Here is an 18,025-nt window from a genome sequence, read left to right on the forward strand (position 1 = left end):
TTGGTCAAGCTTTCAGCAGAATTGCCATTGCTTTACGCAGAAAGGCCTCTCTCAAGGGTGTTTAGTGAAATGTATGTTTTTCCTCCTGGGGTTTTCCTTTCTAACGTTCGAAGAATCCGCATCACGGATTGATTTTTATGATCAGCTCAAGTGTGATGTCAATAAACAAATGTATGAAATATTCTTAACCAAAGATACTATGGTTCTTTCGAGTGGTTTTTCCGGTTGGCTCGTGTTTGGACAGGATACTGCAGGATTTTATTGTGCTGCAGCACGAAGGCTTCCGTGTTTCCGGAAAGGAAGCACATAAAGTGTTTATAATAGAATTCGGAAGAGCATTCGAAGGAAATTGAAGAGTTCTTGTGAAATTGGGATCTTTAGTGTTGAAGTGTCAGATTTATTTTGAATATTTGTACCACAGCTTCTGTTTAATTTCAAAAGCTTGAAGTTCAATACAGTTTTTGGTAGTTCGTCCAAAAATTTGAATGAAATTTCTTGTAAGTAAGCATTATTTTTAATTAAACCGGTTGAAATAGGCAATATTTGACAGTCGAATCATCACTGACTTGAATAAATCATATCCTGTTAAGGAAAACGAAACCTCCAAACCTCAGAACATCATCAAAAATTTTCTCAGAATTCCTACAACTTCTTCTGGACAATCTCTCTCGCGCACGATGCCGGGTAATTAACGCTCAACATCACATCATTCCCATCAACACGCTTGCTAATACCAACCAGCTTAACTGTCTCAGGGTCATTAGCGGGATAGGAACTTTGTCTTAAGGATGTCAGATTATTGATGAGCACCTCTTGCACGAAAAGCTATTTCGCAACCTTTCTCCATACTTCTACGAGCGCACCTTACCTTGTTGATAGAGTATTTGCTTACCATCCCGACAAGGCTATTTCATCACAAGATCGCAAGATTGCCAGCATACCCTTGTAAAATCTTGGACGAAAAACAAAAAAACGAAAAAGAGATCTCGCAGACAGATAGGAGCTAGAAAAACGATACTCATCCTTTCGTGGTACACATTGTTGCAAAGTCTTGGTACGGTTTTCTTTCGGCTTATCTTTCTTCTATCCTTTGCGGTGTGTGGGTCTAGGGCGCATCCTGGGTGGTACTCGCTTGGGCCAGTTTACGATGCACTTGTACGTCGAACGGGGAAGATTTTTTGGTTGATTCCTCCGTCGGTTCCGGTACGGTTCCGATGGTAAGTAAAGGCTACACTGTTGAAGATCTCCTGCTGTGATCTGGTTGCGTGTATACACTGTCGGGACTTCGACTAGAAACACAAAACCTGGAAAGAAAGCTTGCTCAATTACATGCAAAATTGAGACGATTTTCTACGGTGCTTTTCCGTCGAGCGCTTCTGTCCGTGCGTAAACTGATGCCGTACCAGAAGCTGATCGGACTTGAAAAACAAACCGCCGGTGATCATGAACTTGAACTGTATGATGCATCAGAACCTCCACCTCAGAAATACTCCGTGCATGTGCAGGATTCGCGGTTGAGTAGCAGCAGTTTGTTTCATCCTCAGCCGCGATCGCTTTGAGTGCATGAGTTTGTTTGTCTTGTGTCTAATTTTACGCGTTCGTAAAACACAATCAATCAACCGTTTTGGGGCCCGGCGAACGAGCGAGAGAGAATCCTCGACGTAGGCGTCATCGCCGACGATGGTGGCCTTATTCGGGTGACTTTGGACCGCTCCACAGGGGGTGGGGTGGGTGCGTTTTTAGCAAACCTGCTGTTCCGAAAGGGGAGATCTTCCCCGTGGTCTATGGCCAGATCTCTGCCAATACACAGATACACCGCCAAATGGCACGTTGGAAGAGCTGTCGGAGTTTTGATGAATGAAAGATATCCGCTTTCAAGATATCCGGACGCAAATCTTCTTCAGTCGGGTTCGAGACTTTGTTTATTTGTATGAGTGTGTGGGGGGGAATTGGGAAATTAATTCCATCCCGCAAGTCGGCGATCATATATCTCATCGTGTTAGCAGAGTGTTTAATCGATACGTTTTTGCTAGGCTCGGAAACTCACGGCTAGAGACAGCACAACCTGTGTTGTTGAGCAGGTGAACGGGTCGAGAATGGATTGCATAATTTGGAACGGAGCTAAACCAACGCATCAACCCACACGATCGACGCTTGACGCCCGGAACTGTTGGCTAGGGATTTTGTACAATTTATTATTAATTGTTTTCTCTAAGTTCGTTCTGTGTGAACGCTGTTTGCGTACTCGCTCTCGCCCGTTCAAGCTCAGCGTCTATTGCGACATTAAAGGAAGCAACATCGTCTACGGCTTCGTAACGTTTGTTGATAGACTGGATCTCTCCAGCGCATTTCCGCGTGGGATCAGCGTTGATTGTATTTTAATGGGTCCGTTTATTCGATTTATGCAAATCGGTGAACTGTGACGAGTTTCGGTGAGTAAAAACAAAACCCTCCGAAAGACCCCCGATTATGGTACGCCGGGTTTGATGCCGGTGCCTTATTGGAATATTTTGGTAGTTTGATGAGAGAAGTTGAAGGTGGTGATGGATTTAATCAACGTTCTTCTATCGTAAAGTCAATGAGCGATCGCTGAACAGGCAATGGCGATCGTGTTCATTAGAATATTTGATCGATTCAAATGCGATCTTTGATGAGACGTAGTTTTTGTGAGCTGAATTAGATTTAATGTCTTGCTTTATGAACTGGGAGGTTGTTTTTTCGATTTCAAAATGTCGAGAAGTGGAAGTTTTGAAACTATGAATAGAATATATTGTGATTGAGACATAACAAGTTTGCCGCCTTCTATAAATATTGATACGGTAAGTTACAAAAAAAAAGGGGAGAAAAGGCTCATGTTGCAACCTAGACATGTACATGCCCATCACAAACATTCCACAATGCAAACAAAACAGCCAACAAGGTGCATTAGTGCATGCCGATGCAGTTTGGATTTCGGCAAAAACGTTGTTTTTTTTTTTGTATCGTCGCTTGAATTCATGGTGGAATCCGACATTTTGACACCATTCTGCATATTTTCCCTCCACATATTTACCTGCTGTCTGTATGAACACTCTACGTTTGGAGCTTCTAGATGTAAGGAACTAATAATTTTCTTGGGGGAGACTTTTCTGACTGACAGCGATTGATTCGTTTGTTACTGATATACGTGACCCTCGCGACGATGAGGTTTTCCTTCTTCAAGATATCCCGCCATTTTTGCCGTCCCCAACGTTGCGTTTCATAAAAAGGGGAACCGCTACCGCGAAGAGAACGCGTTTCATTCATCGCCGAGGCGATCGAGTGACTAGGTTTCCCTGTGTCCAACAGAAAAAAAGGGGTGAAGGTGTTAGCTGTGTAAGCACAGCTGTGCTCAAAATGGATGTCTTTGGCGGTCTCTCAGCGGCAACAAGCACAGTCAAAAACATCAGGGGTTAAGAACTCGACGCTCGGAAGTGTTCCCACAAAGATTGCTCTTCCTCTTCCGGGATGTCACGGAGCTTGTGGCGTCCCTCAATGCTTGGGAGTTGAATCTAATTGAAATAAATTAAATATTAAAATGTTATTCATCTCGAGCGGGCGAGCGATCGGAACGGGGGAGTAAGCATTCCCGAATGTGTCTTTTCTCGTATTTCATTACCGTGCCCGGTTCACCGAATGGTTTTTGTGATTGTGCCGGGCCTTTTGTAGTGTGTGGCTCCGGTTTGATGCGAGTGTTTGTATTGCAGCATCCAAAACGGAAATCATCTTCAAAGAAGAAAAAAAAATTCAGATGAATCAGTTCTTTTCAAAAACGATCTCATTTTACATAACGCATGGAAACGGTATGGGACTTCCTGTACGGTAGGGATCGGACATCCGACAGATCTTGAAGAATGGTAAAAGGAAGAAGCGATGTGAAAAGGGATCGATCGTTATCAGTGTTGAAAGTGTTGAATTTGAAAACGAATCGAAACAAAGCACTTGATAATGAATATTGAAACATTTAACATGCGTCATCGAGCGATAGCAGGTCAGCTCAATGTATTCTAGACACAGAATATTAACGCCCTTGGAGGTTAACTTTATTCGACTGATGATCAATTCACTCAGACAGTCTATTTCTGGTGAAACGGTTCAGAATGATTGCTCTGTTATCTGATGCTTCTGTACTATAAATAGACGTCTTCAAGATTTCCCAGAATAAATCTAAAAGACCCTCCGACATTCAATAAGATCCTTTAGAGTTCCCTAGAGCATTGCTCTTTGAGGTGATTACACAAAAATAAACATAATCATCATTATTTTTCTTCGCCAGATCATCACCACTCATCAGGCACCGTTGGTGGGCCAACCGAGGCTCAAACTTGGGTGTTCCGATACTTGCTCAAGCCCAAAAATTGCACCAAATAACAATAGTTTAAACGTTGTCCATTGCGAATGCGCCAACAATGGTTTTGCAAACATCCAAAGTTCGGTCCAAGCTTAAAGAATTGGGAAACCCGTTACGGTGCTTTAGTGTGTTGTGTTTGCTTACAATCCATAGCCTCCAGTGCAGAGGTTGTAAGTAAAATGAGCCGAATATGCTGAAGACGTTTATGGAAAGCAGCCGGCGAATACGCTTTGAGAAAACGACAGCGATGAAGCTTCTATGGACCGCCCGAAGGTGTTCGATGGTGCCAAAATAAGGTCCTTCAGATCGCAACTTTCCCAACCGTACCGAAAAGCGCAATCCGAACATCTCAATCTAGTTCTGATGCTTGTTGTTTCTTGCTTTTTTTTTTGGAAACCCATAACGTAAACCCTACGGGCTTTGGTGGAATGTTGGCTGTTCATTGAATAGAACGGCTCGGTTCGGTACCTCGGGCAAGGATCCTAATTCTCCAGTGGTGTATACTGCTTTGCAACGACCTGCACCCGATTGACAATTGTGCTGTTGCACAAGGTGCATTCCTGTGCACGACCCGACGAACTGTTTTGTGCAGACCAGCGTCTCAATAGAGAGCCATCCAATACCACATCATCCATCAGCTCCATAGCGATTTCGGGTACGTTTCGGCTTAAAGTTTTCGCACAATAGTACGCCGAAACACCCGAAGACCTTGATTCTTGGAATTGTTGGTTCCAATTCATTGAATGGAATCAGGATTGCGTTGGAAACGGCAGGTTGGCTTTTGTTTGTGTGTGTGTGTGTATGCATCCTGAAAAGGTGTATCCGAACAATTGAATGGCAAAAAATGCGGTGCAAGCAAGTGCATGTACGTGCTTAGATGAACGTTTCGATGTCGGTCTGGGTGAAATATGAGGTTTTTCTGTTGTGTGAGTGAAAAAATGAATGGATCTGAGCGCCGTATACTGCACAAGAACGCGAGATGTGGTTGAATCTTCCACACGCAAACTCATCTATCCAGGTACGAAGGTTAAAATTAAACTGTTGAGTGAGCGTTCTGTACTTCATCCGAAAAATTCCGATTCACTATGACTATTTGGGGACTATTTTGTATTTACGTCTGTAAATTTCTTATCGTGTTTACCAATCCATAAATAAGCTGCTGTATTTAATAATGGCTTCTGCAAAAAAAAAAATAAAAATGCAAGATTAACCGGCTGATCCATTTGCTAAACCACGACCGTACAGACAGCGAGGTACGAGATCCGATCAGTTCGATGTGTATGGTTATCAGCTGGTTGTATTTTTGGAGCAGATTGAGCGATGTACGTACGTCACGCATAGGTAAATACATTAAAAATATTGGTTTGTAAATGGCTCTCTAGGAGATGATCCAGTTTTAGACGCTTCGTACGTAGGCGAATGAATCATGTAGATTTAAGTCATGTTGCTAATCCAAATATCGATTGGAAATTGATATTTGAATTGTTGCTAGATTCCATGAGGAGATATGGAAGAAAAATATGTATCCAACGAGTGACTCATTTTTGCTTAAAATGGCCCATCCAATATTCAAGAATAGACATGCAAAAGAGTATTTAGTGCGTGCAGATTGTAGCTACGCATGTCCCGCACTAATTTATCTACCACGCTAAAAACTCCCCACAATTTTTTGGAACTGGTTCAATGTCAACTCTGGACAGACTTACTCCTCCTGCTACTTTGTAGCTTTTGCATGGACAGTGATATATGCACAATCACACTCCATTTCCGGACGCTTCATCATGATCACCGATGAAAGAGCGTCTTTATGCCGTGCGCCAAGTGTCGACCGATTGGGCGCGCGCGTCCAAAATTAACCCTTCTTTCCTGCACAGGTCTGAAGGTGTCAAGTATTCGTACACCCCAACGAAGGTAGCTGTCAACCGGATGTTTGTCTACACGGATGATAAAGTGTATGCAAACGCTGGTACGCGCTAGGACCTAAGAACGGCTTTGGCGAACGTGAAAGGTGCAAAAAATGGAGGGTGACATACCCGCACACAGTGACGGTTGTGTGAACAGAAATTCTGCCAGGGAATTTCAGGCTTCCAATGGAGTTTGAAAAGAGCTGTGGTGAATGTTGCTTCGGGTTAACCTGCTGACAAAAACCCAATAGCAAGCGGTTTAACTAACCGTATGCTGAAGTGCAAATGAACGATCGATTACCGATCGATTATGGACTCAGCGAGATCATGCTAACGCAGCAGTTGTCAGCATGGAGTTCGGGATCGATACATAATTTAACACTTAGCGCGATAAGAGCTAGCTAAGTAGAACTAATTTACAAGCAAGAAATCAGAGCCCCAACTGCTAATATTACGACTTTCAAGCGCCTAAAATGTGCCTCAAAAACACCTACTGCGAGAGAGATCTCTCTAGGGCGATTAAAACCCTATCCCGCCACTAAATAACCACATAAAAGCCTTTCCAAATCGATCATACACCTCGGACCTGACGGAACATGGCGAACACACATAGATGAAATAGGCGCCAAATGGACTAACAACTTATTTTCGTTCCCTTTCGGAAAAGCTATAACTCATAGAATTCGGTTATAAATCGAAGTTTTGCAGTAAAAAAAGAACGAGCTACCGAACCTGTGGCTGGATGTAAAAGGAAACGTGATTTTATTATGCAGTTTTTCTCCTACTAGCTGTGTTTGCTGGTCAGTGCAATGGATAGTGCAAAACGACGACGGTTGTTGTAGGCTGTCAAAATCTGCAGCACACGTAGCACAACCTCATGTGGGCTATGTGAAGTGTTTTTATTTCGCGCTCTTGTTCAGCCTCAGGTGCGCTAAACAAACTTCACTTTCACATACTCCCCCCTTGCAGAAAGGGTGATCTAAACTGAGGGCTGTGAGGTGCAGTGTGGCCTAACGTGGCAAGTGTGAAAAGCATAACGAGCGATGCTGGGACTAAAAAAAAAAAGAAACAACTCTATTAAGTGCGGGCGATAAAGCTTATTGATTGCTTCCAATTTTCTATGACGCAATAATTTTGGACGCAAGTACTTCCCTAATCGCAACTAGTAGAGGCCTTATGTTTTGGGAATTTCATCCTCCACGCGGGACAGATGTATGTTACGATCGGTTTGCGTTGCCAGCCCGCCAAACTCGCCCGTCTTGAGCCGACCGCGCAGATCCAGCGCCCGGATGTCGGTCATCAGCGAGTGCTGCTTGTTCTGCAGATCCTGATCGATCTTGTTCGCATGATCCCGCAGCGAATTGTACGTCGTCTTGGTGGCGTCGATCTTGGCGCGCAGTGTTTTGATCGTGTCACGAAGTTTCTGCACCTCATCGCACAGCCCGTGGTACGACTCGTCGATGCACAGCTCCATCCCGGACCGTTGGGCACGGTTTTCGAGCCGTGTTTCTACCACCTTCAGTGCTTCCGTCTTCTGATCGTGGGCTCGCTCGAGCGTTTCGATCTCTTGGAGACATTTGGCCATCTCTTCCTTCATCTGGAAAGTGTAATGAATGCGTTAGCCATGGGATGAAGATAGTGTCCCGAGATGAAGCACCCGAATACCTTCCCGAGCTGGTACTCGAGCTCGTTCCGGGCTCGCTGCGTTTCGAAGATACGCTTGCGCAGTGTGTGAGCCGTGCGGTCCTGCTGGGCGCGTAGAATGTTTCGCGCTTTCTCACGCGTCGCAAACAGTGACTCGCGGATGGAGAAAGAATCGGACAGGGTGGTTTCGGTGAGCGCCACCAGCTCTTCGCAGTACTCGAGCCAGTTACCGTACGTACAGGAGCTGAAAGGGAAAATGGAATCGTTGCTTAGGATGAAGATGCTCTCTAGACGCGCTCCCTATTGTGATAGGTACTCCCTGGGGACTCGCGTCGGATCCGTCTTGAACGAAACATCGCCACAGTGCTGGTCCACCTGCAGCTGGTGCGAATCGATCGACTGCGCCTCATCCTTATCGGTCAGATCGAGCTCCAGCTTGAACTTGACCTCCTGCAAACGATTCAACTGCTCCCAGGCAGCTTGGTTCTGGTCACGCAGTAGCCGCTGGTTGTTCTCAACAATGCACAGCTCGTTCTTCAGCTCCGTATCGCCATCATCGTAGGTTAGCTCTGACCCCAACCGACAATCCCTCATACCAATACACTCCGTCACCACCGTCAGGGGCGTAATGTGCCCGTCCAGGTCACGCTCAGTGTTGGATTTTTCTTCCTTCAGCGCTTGAATTTCGTCCACCACGCGCTTCAACATGATGCGCATCTTCTCCCGCCAGCGATCCAACTCGGCAACCCGATCGGACAGTCGGTCATTGTTGTGGTACGTGTCCCAGTGCGTCTGGATGCGGGTTTCGTTGCGAAGATTGCGTGCTGAGTGTCGCAGCTCGAACGCATCCGAACGCTGCGTGTAGGCCACATTTTTCAGCTGGGTCAGCCGCGAATGCCAGTCGGCAAGGCTCAGATGCTGGAGCGGTTTCTCGAACGTAACGGCCGCTTTGTTGGACATTTTTTATTGCCTGGGACACACGAGTGGAAAACGAAAAACAACACCGAACTCCGGTCACACCGATAGAACACTGCTGACTGAGACGAAAACTTCCGGTTTTCTTTGCTTCACTGGATTTGTTTGTGTGGTTACACAAGTGTGTTACCACGATGTGCTGCTAGGGTAACGTGTTAGGTGCCCTCGATATGCGCAAAATATATTCAACCCACACAGCAGGCTGTTAGCAGGGTGTGATGGCTTTTTTGGTCTTATTTTTTTTTTTGAAAAAGAAATAGGTTGAAGATACATCGAAGCACGCGATGCGTCGCGGGAGCTGTCAAAGAGGGGAGGAGGACCTACTAAAATTTGCACCCAATTTGTAGTTGGCTATAGATTCGTTTTGACGGTTGATGAGTTATTAGACAGAGTCGTCGACTGAGCCCATAAATCAAGCGACCGTGAGGCGCCGTTGAGCGTCAAGGGACGTTGAGATTTTCGGAGTTCGCGGAAAGTGCTACCGTTTTATGATTTTTTCAATAGTTTTTAAATATCTTTTCTGTGGACATCCAAAAACGGATAGCCAGCATCTGTCAAAATGAAGCCAACGAAGGGGTTTTCCAGGGTTTCCCCCTATCCAACACACGGGAGGCGGCAGTAAATCTTTTGTAAACTAAGGAACGCACACTGAAGGTGCAAACCGTACCTCAGTTTCCTAAGATAAGAAACTTACATCGGGGTAAGTAAGTGCCGCTTCGTAAGTCTCTCCACGTGGTGTTACCGATTCCTGGAACTAATTTTCCTGTACCGTTCGAAAACACACAAACGAGTGGTCTATTTACACGGGTCGGTATGGATACCGCGAAATAAGGCATAAAACAGGTTTATTGCGTTTACTGCACACGGTTTAACGTTAGGGAGGAATAGAACGCTTCAAGTCCCCGTTCGAAAGGACACCGATAAGGAACGATTGCCGCCAACCAAGGGTGGCATATTCCGTTACACCCTACCGTTTCACGCAGGGGTCTTTGACGTCACCGGTAAAAGAATGGGTTTGATTGATACATGCGTGGCGATTTCCGATACATATCCATAGTGCGGGGTCGATTAGCTTCAGAAATTGCGTCCCACCGTTTGCCTCTTGGCGCTGCTTTACACAAATCCCAATCGGTACCGGTGGTGTTTACTTAGCAGGTCTCGGTCGACTTCGTTTGTCGGCTTAAAACCTCCGCCCGAAACGCGATGTCCAGAGATATCTGCGGTTCAAAAGGCTTTCGGACAACGGGCTCGAAGATCTTAATCGAAGACCCGCTGTATAACTGTGACCGAGTGGAAAAATGGTGAGTACGCATTCGGTACCTATCGAACCTCCGGATTATGGCACGCTGACAAGCGGCACGCGGAGTCGCGCGGGCAGTGAAAGTAACTATTGGCGTGTGACTGATACGCGAGCAGCAGCAGCAGCAGGCCACTGTGGTCAGCGTGTGGCCCGGGTCAAGCCGCCCTGCGGACTGTTTGGCCAGCTGCCCTACCGTCTTTTTTTGTGCGCTATTGGAGCAGCGCGCGTGTATCGGGTGCGCTACTTCACTTCGATCACCTACTTACGATATCGGCCACATACGATCTGGGTGCTGCTCTCCCCAGCAGCACACATATCGACATGTTTGCCGCTAATGATGCATGCACGGCTCCCCCGTCCTTCACCTTCCTTGGCTACAAATAGCCACCGTCAGGTTTCGGGAGCTGCTGTCCACTTCGGGCATGGGGACCGTTTGATTGAGCAGTTTGTTTGAACCGTCAGCGACACAAACCATAGTGTGCACATTGGGAAGGGTTTTCGAAGGGAAGTAAAGGGAACTGATGGTGGTGGTGGTGTGTCCAGTTATCACTTGCACCTTTCGAATGGTTGTGCTGTGCCAGCAGCTGCAGACCGTTTGGAGGCGATTGTGCAATCGACGGGCTTATTAGACAACACGCTACGCACCATTTTCCGTCCGGGGCGTCCTGTTCTTGGGCGAATTGTTTGGGGTGTTTTTCGTGAAGGATGGTGGTGGTATGTTGCGCTTAGGTTGGCTTATGGTTTAGGAATTAAAGTTTGTCGATCACCAGTCAACATTCGATGAAGAACAGAGTTACAGTTGAATCCTGTAAATGAACGTAAAAGATACATTCAAGACTTCCTTCGCCAGCACCATAATTTCAATGTGTTTTCATCAGTACATATCCCGATAAGAGCAAGATTTGTTTCCTATTGGTGCAGGTCGTAGACCTAGAAACTAGGGAGTCATTTGCAAACGAGTAACGGCGCTTCGTCCGTTAATGGCAAACGGAGTTAAAAGTCGAACGTTTGCAGTTCACAAGATAACGGTGGAACTGGACCAGCCTGGACGGCTTAAAGACCAGCACTATCTAACCAAAGAGTGCTCCTGCAAGAGAATCGTGGTACACGATCTGCTAACGCCACGCCAGGTGTCCCACCACCTTCTCACTGATCGGTTTAGTTAGAAAAAGTGATAGTGGTGTGAAATCCAACACTATCCTTCTTAGTCACGGCGATCGGGTGACGATAGAAAGCCCTGATCGGTACGCACAGGCTGCAACTCTAACGCCGCCACTTCCTGCCAGGAATGCAATATCTTCAAGGTCTCTCTTAGTCAATGCTAACCTTTTCGTATGCACCCGTATACGTGATGGATTACGATGGGTTTGGCCACATGGCTGGCATACCTTGCTGTGACATTAGAAGCGATTCTATTCTAGTTCATCTACTAAGCCCACCTACCAGGAAGATGATTGAGATTCGGTGCACCAACCAGCTCCGAAACGGATCAAAACCACGCGCACGTACACACATACACACACACACACACTGAACTTCAATGGTGCAGAAATCAACCAAACAGCCGATCACTTCCGCCGGCACCGGGCAGTAAAGCGCCTCGGAAAGCAATTAAACAATCAATCGAACCCTTTAAAGCTTAAGGTGGAGCTGCCGGGAAGCTGCTCGCGTAAAGTGCAAGTGTAGCGAAACACATGTCAGAGCGCTGAGGAAAGATCATTAATCATGCTCACACTCGGGCAGGCGCGCGCGCGCACTCACGCTCGTCTCCCCGGTTCTTACCGCATGGTCGTGCCCAGTCGTCTCCGGTGGTCAAGACAGTTCGGCGCGAAGAAGCGAAGGTTAGAAGCGTGCTGGTTTGCGATGGGGCCGCGCCCTGCCTATACAGTGTGGCTGGTGAATTTGGGCAAGTGTCAAAAAGGTGAAGCCAACTGATTTATTACTAACGCGCGCTGGTTCTGAATTGCGGAAGGCAGTGGAAAGGGGTGGTGGAAATCGGAGGACACAGTGGCTACCCATGAGCTACCGAAGACAGCCAGAGAATAAGGGTGCTCGATCAAATTCACGCCTCCCCAGCGGTGGGGTGGCTATGTTTAGTGGCGTTTTGTCAAAATAAGTGTGTCTCGTGGCTATGATGTCTCCCAAACCATCGACATCCGCGGCCACAAGATCACGCGTGGCTCCGTGCCTGTGTGCGTTTCAGAGTTTACTGTTTTGTGTGATTGAACGATTGCTCGGAGGCGATAAGTTCGATAGTCACGCAGGCTGGATCGGCAAAAACTGATACTAATGATCGTGGCGCGAGTGGTGTTGGAGATCGATCAAGTCGCTTCGCGGTAGCAACTACCGTGTGGGGTCACGGTACGGTAATAGAGCGATCAGGCGGTAGATTGGCGGACGAAGAATCGAGTGAGGAAGGAAAGGGAATGGAAACATCTTAGCCTAATGCTATCGTGCATGATCTTGTGGATGTCGTCTGTACAGCATCGCGGAGTTCGTCCGTATGGAGTTGGAAAATGTGATGGGACAGTTGGGGAAACACGGGAGATCATTAAATCGGGATGGCAGCAGGTTGATGCTGACGGTGCGCTTGAGATTGAAGTGCGGGTATGTTCGATAAGATGAGATCGATGAGCAACCAGCTGGGAAATGGGTTCATAACGAAGAGTTCGATGTCCAGTTAGAGCTGTTTTGGGCTTTTTATATCGACCCATTGACATTCCTTTTTTGAAATCTAGGTTGATAATGTTGCCCCCCGTGATAGCTTCATTTGTACAATCTTTTCTTTGAATTTAAAGCCTCACAAATTAGCCTAGTCGCAAATGGGCTCTTTCATAATCCAATGCTAAGTTGCATGGAATATTGTCATTACAATAATTCAAGAGATATTTGATATTTATGAGTACCTTCCTGTAACTTGGAACAGATTGAGCAGGAGTAGTTCTAATCTAGGATTATTAAACCAATGTCGCTCTTGTAATAATTTCCAAATTTTCCTTAGCTTCACGATTATTAACTGTGACTTTACATCTCATTCAACTTCATCTAACAGACATTACCCGATACAGCTCCACACTAATCGAAACTAAAACAGTCTACAAAAAACAGTTCTTTAATTACTTTGATCATAACTCACGATATTCGACGTAAATGGTGCATTTATTGCATTTGGCAAATGATAGGGTGTAGAGCACGCGTGATCCACCTGTACCACCACTCCGGGTGCAACACCAGTCCGTTCACACATGCCATTCGCTGCGATTAGAATGTGAGGGCTCTTTCTCTCGCTCTCTCGGTGGTAAATATCTTTTAGCTACAATTTCTGCACGACATACCAGTGCACCGAGCTGCATATGGCTCGTTGAAGTTGCAGTCGGAGCTAACTCGGCGCCAGTTGCAAATTGAAAGCAAATCGGTCGCGATCCAATAAAGATAAGCGGGTTAATTATATTGTAGTGGTAATTAAAAGGAAAAATTAGATTACCCTCGCTCGCTCGAACTACGCCACCTCTCTCCCTCTCTCTCTGTCCCAAACGAATATCTGGACCTGTATGCCGGTGGTCCACCCCGTAGTCCAGTATACCACTTTTTTCCGTTTGTTTCGATGAACCATTAGAAACCGTACCCGTACTACGATCCAACCTGTTCCAACCGTGGCCCCGAATCCGTGTTCCTAGCGGGCGAGTTTCGTACATTTCCACTCGCCACGGGAGGGAACGTCTCAAGGAAGATATCAATCGGGAAACGGGTTTTTTTCAGTTTCAATTAAGCCCGGACTCTCCCGAGCGAATCGAACAGCATCGCCCGCCCGTGGTGGTCCGAAACGGTTTTGTGCAAAATTTGTCAGCCAGACCAGAGCTCCAAAGTTGCAATGTGGCAGTGTTTGCGCAATGCATGACTTTGGGCCTGCTTCGGGGTAGGTCGCCGGATTGCTGAGGTTGGTAGTGGCCTCCTCCCTATCGCGATGACGTACGAACATCGATCGAGGTTTGTAAAATTACCGACCGCACTAATCGTTTGGTGCAACCCCTGGCTGGCAAACACTGCCTCCTACCCCCTTGATGTATGATCATCCCACGCGTCTCCATGGTGGCAGTACTGCAGTCAATTATTCAATCACTCAACGAACATCGGATCATAAATCAGGGCAAATAATGAGCCTTTCCCGAACCGATCCATCTGTTTTTCCAGCGCTAGAATCGACCTGTACCATTTATTTCGAACCGGCTCGGCTTGTTTGCGTAGACACCGGGAAACGGGGAGGGTGAAGCAGAAGGTAAGGAGGGGCTTGCTAGAAGTAAATCGCGAAACGCAATGAAAAGCGTTGAAAATGCGAAATTATGTAACGAGAAATTGATCATATTTGAATATGTCAGCAATAAACTGTTTCCACCGTTGTCCTCGTCGTACGTAAACGTCGTGGTCGTTGTCGTCATCATCATCATCGTCACTGTCGTACAATTCGACGCAATTCCAATGTGATTTTGCAGTGCAATAGAAAGCAATAATGTCCATGAAACTGGGTCCAACCCGACCGCAAAATGCACAATGAATATCTTTTCTTTCTTCGGAGAGGAAAAATAGAATCCCTTTGCGACGAAAGAGAAAAATTGAACGACAGTAGACGACGAACCTTGCTTGTTCACATACTGTACCCTGGGTGCTTTCGATTTCGCATTAAACCATTCCACGCCGGCCACTGATTTCGATTCATTGGATTTGAATCGGTAAAGAATTAGCCATAACATGTGAAACTGCATGCATGGCTGTCGACTGTCGCCCTGTTTTTCTCTTCACTCAATTGATTATTTCTGTTCAGGTCCAGGTTGGATAGCTCTTCTCGTTCGTATGTTAGGTGCACCGAGCGGTGTGCTCCGCTTTGTGAGAAGGTTGGGAGCTAGCCTACGAGTTTGAGAGTGGAAATTTGCTGACTGGAGCTATCGAGACAGTTATCGATCAATGGTTTAGCAAAGGGTAAAACGCATTTCACTCGAGAGGATTAAACGAGGTGAATCGAGTCGGTGCAAACTAATTTGTTTATTTGCATCGAGGAATGTTGGACATTACTATTTGAACATGAAAATAGGTATGTAAAACTCAGCTCTTTTTAGTGACGAAAAAACTGTTCTGTAAGATAATTGCATACATTGCGGCTGATCGTTCCCACGTAGTGAGGAATTACTAATCTACTACGCAGTATCAATGAGCTGGTCGTTAAGCCAAGAAAAAGAATTTTTTTAATGATATGTAAGTCCTACCATTCGATTTTTAACATTGCATCGAGGAGAAAATCTTTACGTTGAACAATATTTCCATTAATAAGATTTCAAAATACTTCGTTTATTTTAATTATATTAAGTATGACGACGCCGTTCTGTCAAAACTTTGTAGATGTTCCCATCCCATTCTAGCCTTTATTTTAGTATTACCCTCACCAACTGATAAATAACACCACATAACATGTTCAATCACTTTTACAGCTACCCTTCAAAGATAAAACAATACAAAATCTACAACAACCAAATCAATATCGTGTCCTACACGGCCTTCGCCTAGCCTTTTGGAAGTATTCCAAAAATCTATATCGTATCATAATTTCCATACAACTGTCACCAATCAACTGGATCAATCAATGCGGAACAGTGCGGTCTGTGCGCACATGAGACCAAGCTATCCAACCCTTACGGTGGTGCAACATGACCTGTTAGACGATTCGGACGGTATCATTATACAGAAGTACGAATAAAACAAGCACTAATCAGGAAGGCAGGCAAACCACCAAACACCCATTGCCCACCGTATCTCATTAGACCGCAATCACGAACGTTATGTTTACCCGGAGCAAGAGGCACAAAACACCTGAACGCAACCACCTCTGAAAAAAAAAACAATATCCCCATAAACGTCTCGTTGGGTGAGTAATAAAATTGTGATTTGGCTACTAGCACCCAGGCGCTTTACTAATCAGTTGGCGGGACGGGTGTTGTCTATTTCTTTTTTCGCGGTTTTTTTTTTCGTCTCCCAAAGTGAATGCATGCTAGCTCCCATTCTGCTCGGTTCCCTTTCAATCAGGATCATAGTTAACCAAAACGGCACGAGCACTAGCAGTAGCAATGTGGCATCGACTAGCGAGCCGTGGTCAACCGAAAGGCTAATAAGCTGAATTTATTTGGCTACTAGCGGTGTTTTCGGTGGTGTGTTTCGTCGAGGTGTTGCTGAGGGTTTTGATCGGAAAACAGCAAAATGATGCAGTTTTTGTTTCAACTTCAAACCTACTTGACATGGGGCCGAGCGATAGGGGTCGCAATAACACCCGCACTACACTAGGGCGCTTTGGCGCTCTAATCGTCGAGAAGGAAACCTGATCTGGGGTGACAACTTTTTGTGCAGGCATGTGCTGGGCTTTTTTTTCGATACTTCACCACCCGCTACTCTTTTTGAGGAGTCCTGTTGGGTCCCATTAGAGGGTGATTTTTTCTTCCACTCGCAAACTTCACCGGTAGTTAGTGTGACCGATATCGCGGGCTAATGAATGACTTGCTGAACAAATGGGGAAGGAGGTGGTGGGGTAAGAGTAAAGAGCGAGAGAGAAAAGGGAAAGGGTTGAGGGTGAAAGGTTTTGGTGAAGGAGAGTGACCGGTTGGCACGTCACCGTCGCACTATTGCGGGTGGTGTTAAGAGCGCTTCGTTGTCGCCCTCCGTTGTGGCGCTCCGTTTCGAAGGCGCGCACTTGTGTTTTGCGCAATCGTCGACCGAACCGCCGTAATGGTGTCAAAGAGTGATACGGTACTTTACGGTAGCCATTAGAGAGCACCAGATTACTCGCCGGTTGGGGCCGATTGTTTTTAAGCAGCCGTTAAAAGAACGAAAGACTCATATGCCTCGGTTAGAAAAAGCGACGAACCCAGTCAGTACAGGACTCTGGGGTGGGGCGTAGGCAAAACATAATCAAAAGGTCATAAAGTGGTTCTGTGTGAGTGTTTGTGTGTGTGTTTTTTTTTGTTGGGATTGTAAAGTAGTAATACAACCTAACTAACCTATCCGTTTGCTTTTAAACAGAGGAAAAAAAATCAAGCTACAGGAAATATTAGACAAACGGCGCGTTTGACACGGAGCCGATCAGAAACGAATCTAAATTATTGATTTAACATATGCCACCATTTCAGCAGCAACAGCAGCAGCAAATGTATGCACCCGACCGATCGATCGATGAAATGCCATGATGTGTTGGAATTCATGTTTTTACGCCATTCGGGCGTAGAAGCTGGCCTGTCAAATCGTACCCGGGGCACACCGGTTTCCGTACCGCACAAGTGTCCACCACGTGTGGTGACTCAGACCCACCGATCGCACGTGATGCATGTTGGCTGATAATTTGTAGCCATGGTTGAGAGGGCTATGTTGCGTGCATAATTTATGCATTAGATATTAAAAATGTTGCTTTGATGTTTAAAGCAAAGGAAATGCATTTAAGTGACGTTATCGATCGATAAATGATCGAGCCTAGCAAGCGACAGCATAGCATGATGATAAAGCAAGTGTCGATTTACTATGATTCGATTAATTAAGGTGTATCGCTGAACCTGAAACCGCTCCGCCCGATCGATAATGTTGTTTAATGCACGATCGAGTGACAAACTATTTTTCCTCGCGGAAAGAAACATTAACCAAACACACCACAAGAGAGCAAATGTCGTTAAGGGTTGTCGGTGGCGCATCGGCCACAAACCGGACTCTCAGTTCACCGATGCACCAGCGGGCGCCGTGTGCAATCGCAATCAATACCCCCGTCATTGACAGTGCTATTAATTATCGTATTATGAACATGCGCGC

The 18,025-nt window shown here is 46.0% G+C and overlaps 2 protein-coding genes across 2 annotated transcripts in view; both read right to left on the reverse strand.

Moving 5' to 3' along the window:
* The window catches only part of LOC126565072 (beta-1,4-galactosyltransferase 2), a 183,869-nt gene that overhangs the window by 65,360 nt on the left and 100,484 nt on the right, over positions 1 to 18,025 (reverse strand). The window lies entirely within an intron of this gene.
* Positions 7,448 to 8,877, reverse strand: LOC126564761 (tektin-2). The gene is made up of 3 exons (XM_050221861.1): positions 8,234 to 8,877; positions 7,939 to 8,161; positions 7,448 to 7,870 (listed from the first exon to the last, which is right to left on the reverse strand). The coding sequence occupies exons 1-3, from the start codon at positions 8,875 to 8,877 to the stop codon at positions 7,448 to 7,450; spliced, it is 1,290 nt and encodes a 429-aa protein (XP_050077818.1).

This window comes from Anopheles maculipalpis, chromosome 3RL, assembly GCF_943734695.1.
Source record: "Anopheles maculipalpis chromosome 3RL, idAnoMacuDA_375_x, whole genome shotgun sequence".
Lineage (NCBI taxonomy): Eukaryota > Metazoa > Arthropoda > Insecta > Diptera > Culicidae > Anopheles > Anopheles maculipalpis.

What these genes read in the sequence shown, in the direction of transcription:
- LOC126564761 (XM_050221861.1), bottom strand. Translation starts at nt 8,877, where the DNA reads ATGTCCAACAAAGCGGCCGTTACGTTCGAGAAACCGCTCCAGCATCTG. An exon ending in CCGACGCGAGTCCCCAGGGA is followed by an intron (nt 8,162 to 8,233) that starts GTACCTATCACA and finishes TTTCCCTTTCAG; the next exon opens with CTCCTGTACGTACGGTAACT. An exon ending in TCGAGTACCAGCTCGGGAAG is followed by an intron (nt 7,871 to 7,938) that starts GTATTCGGGTGC and finishes TACACTTTCCAG; the next exon opens with ATGAAGGAAGAGATGGCCAA.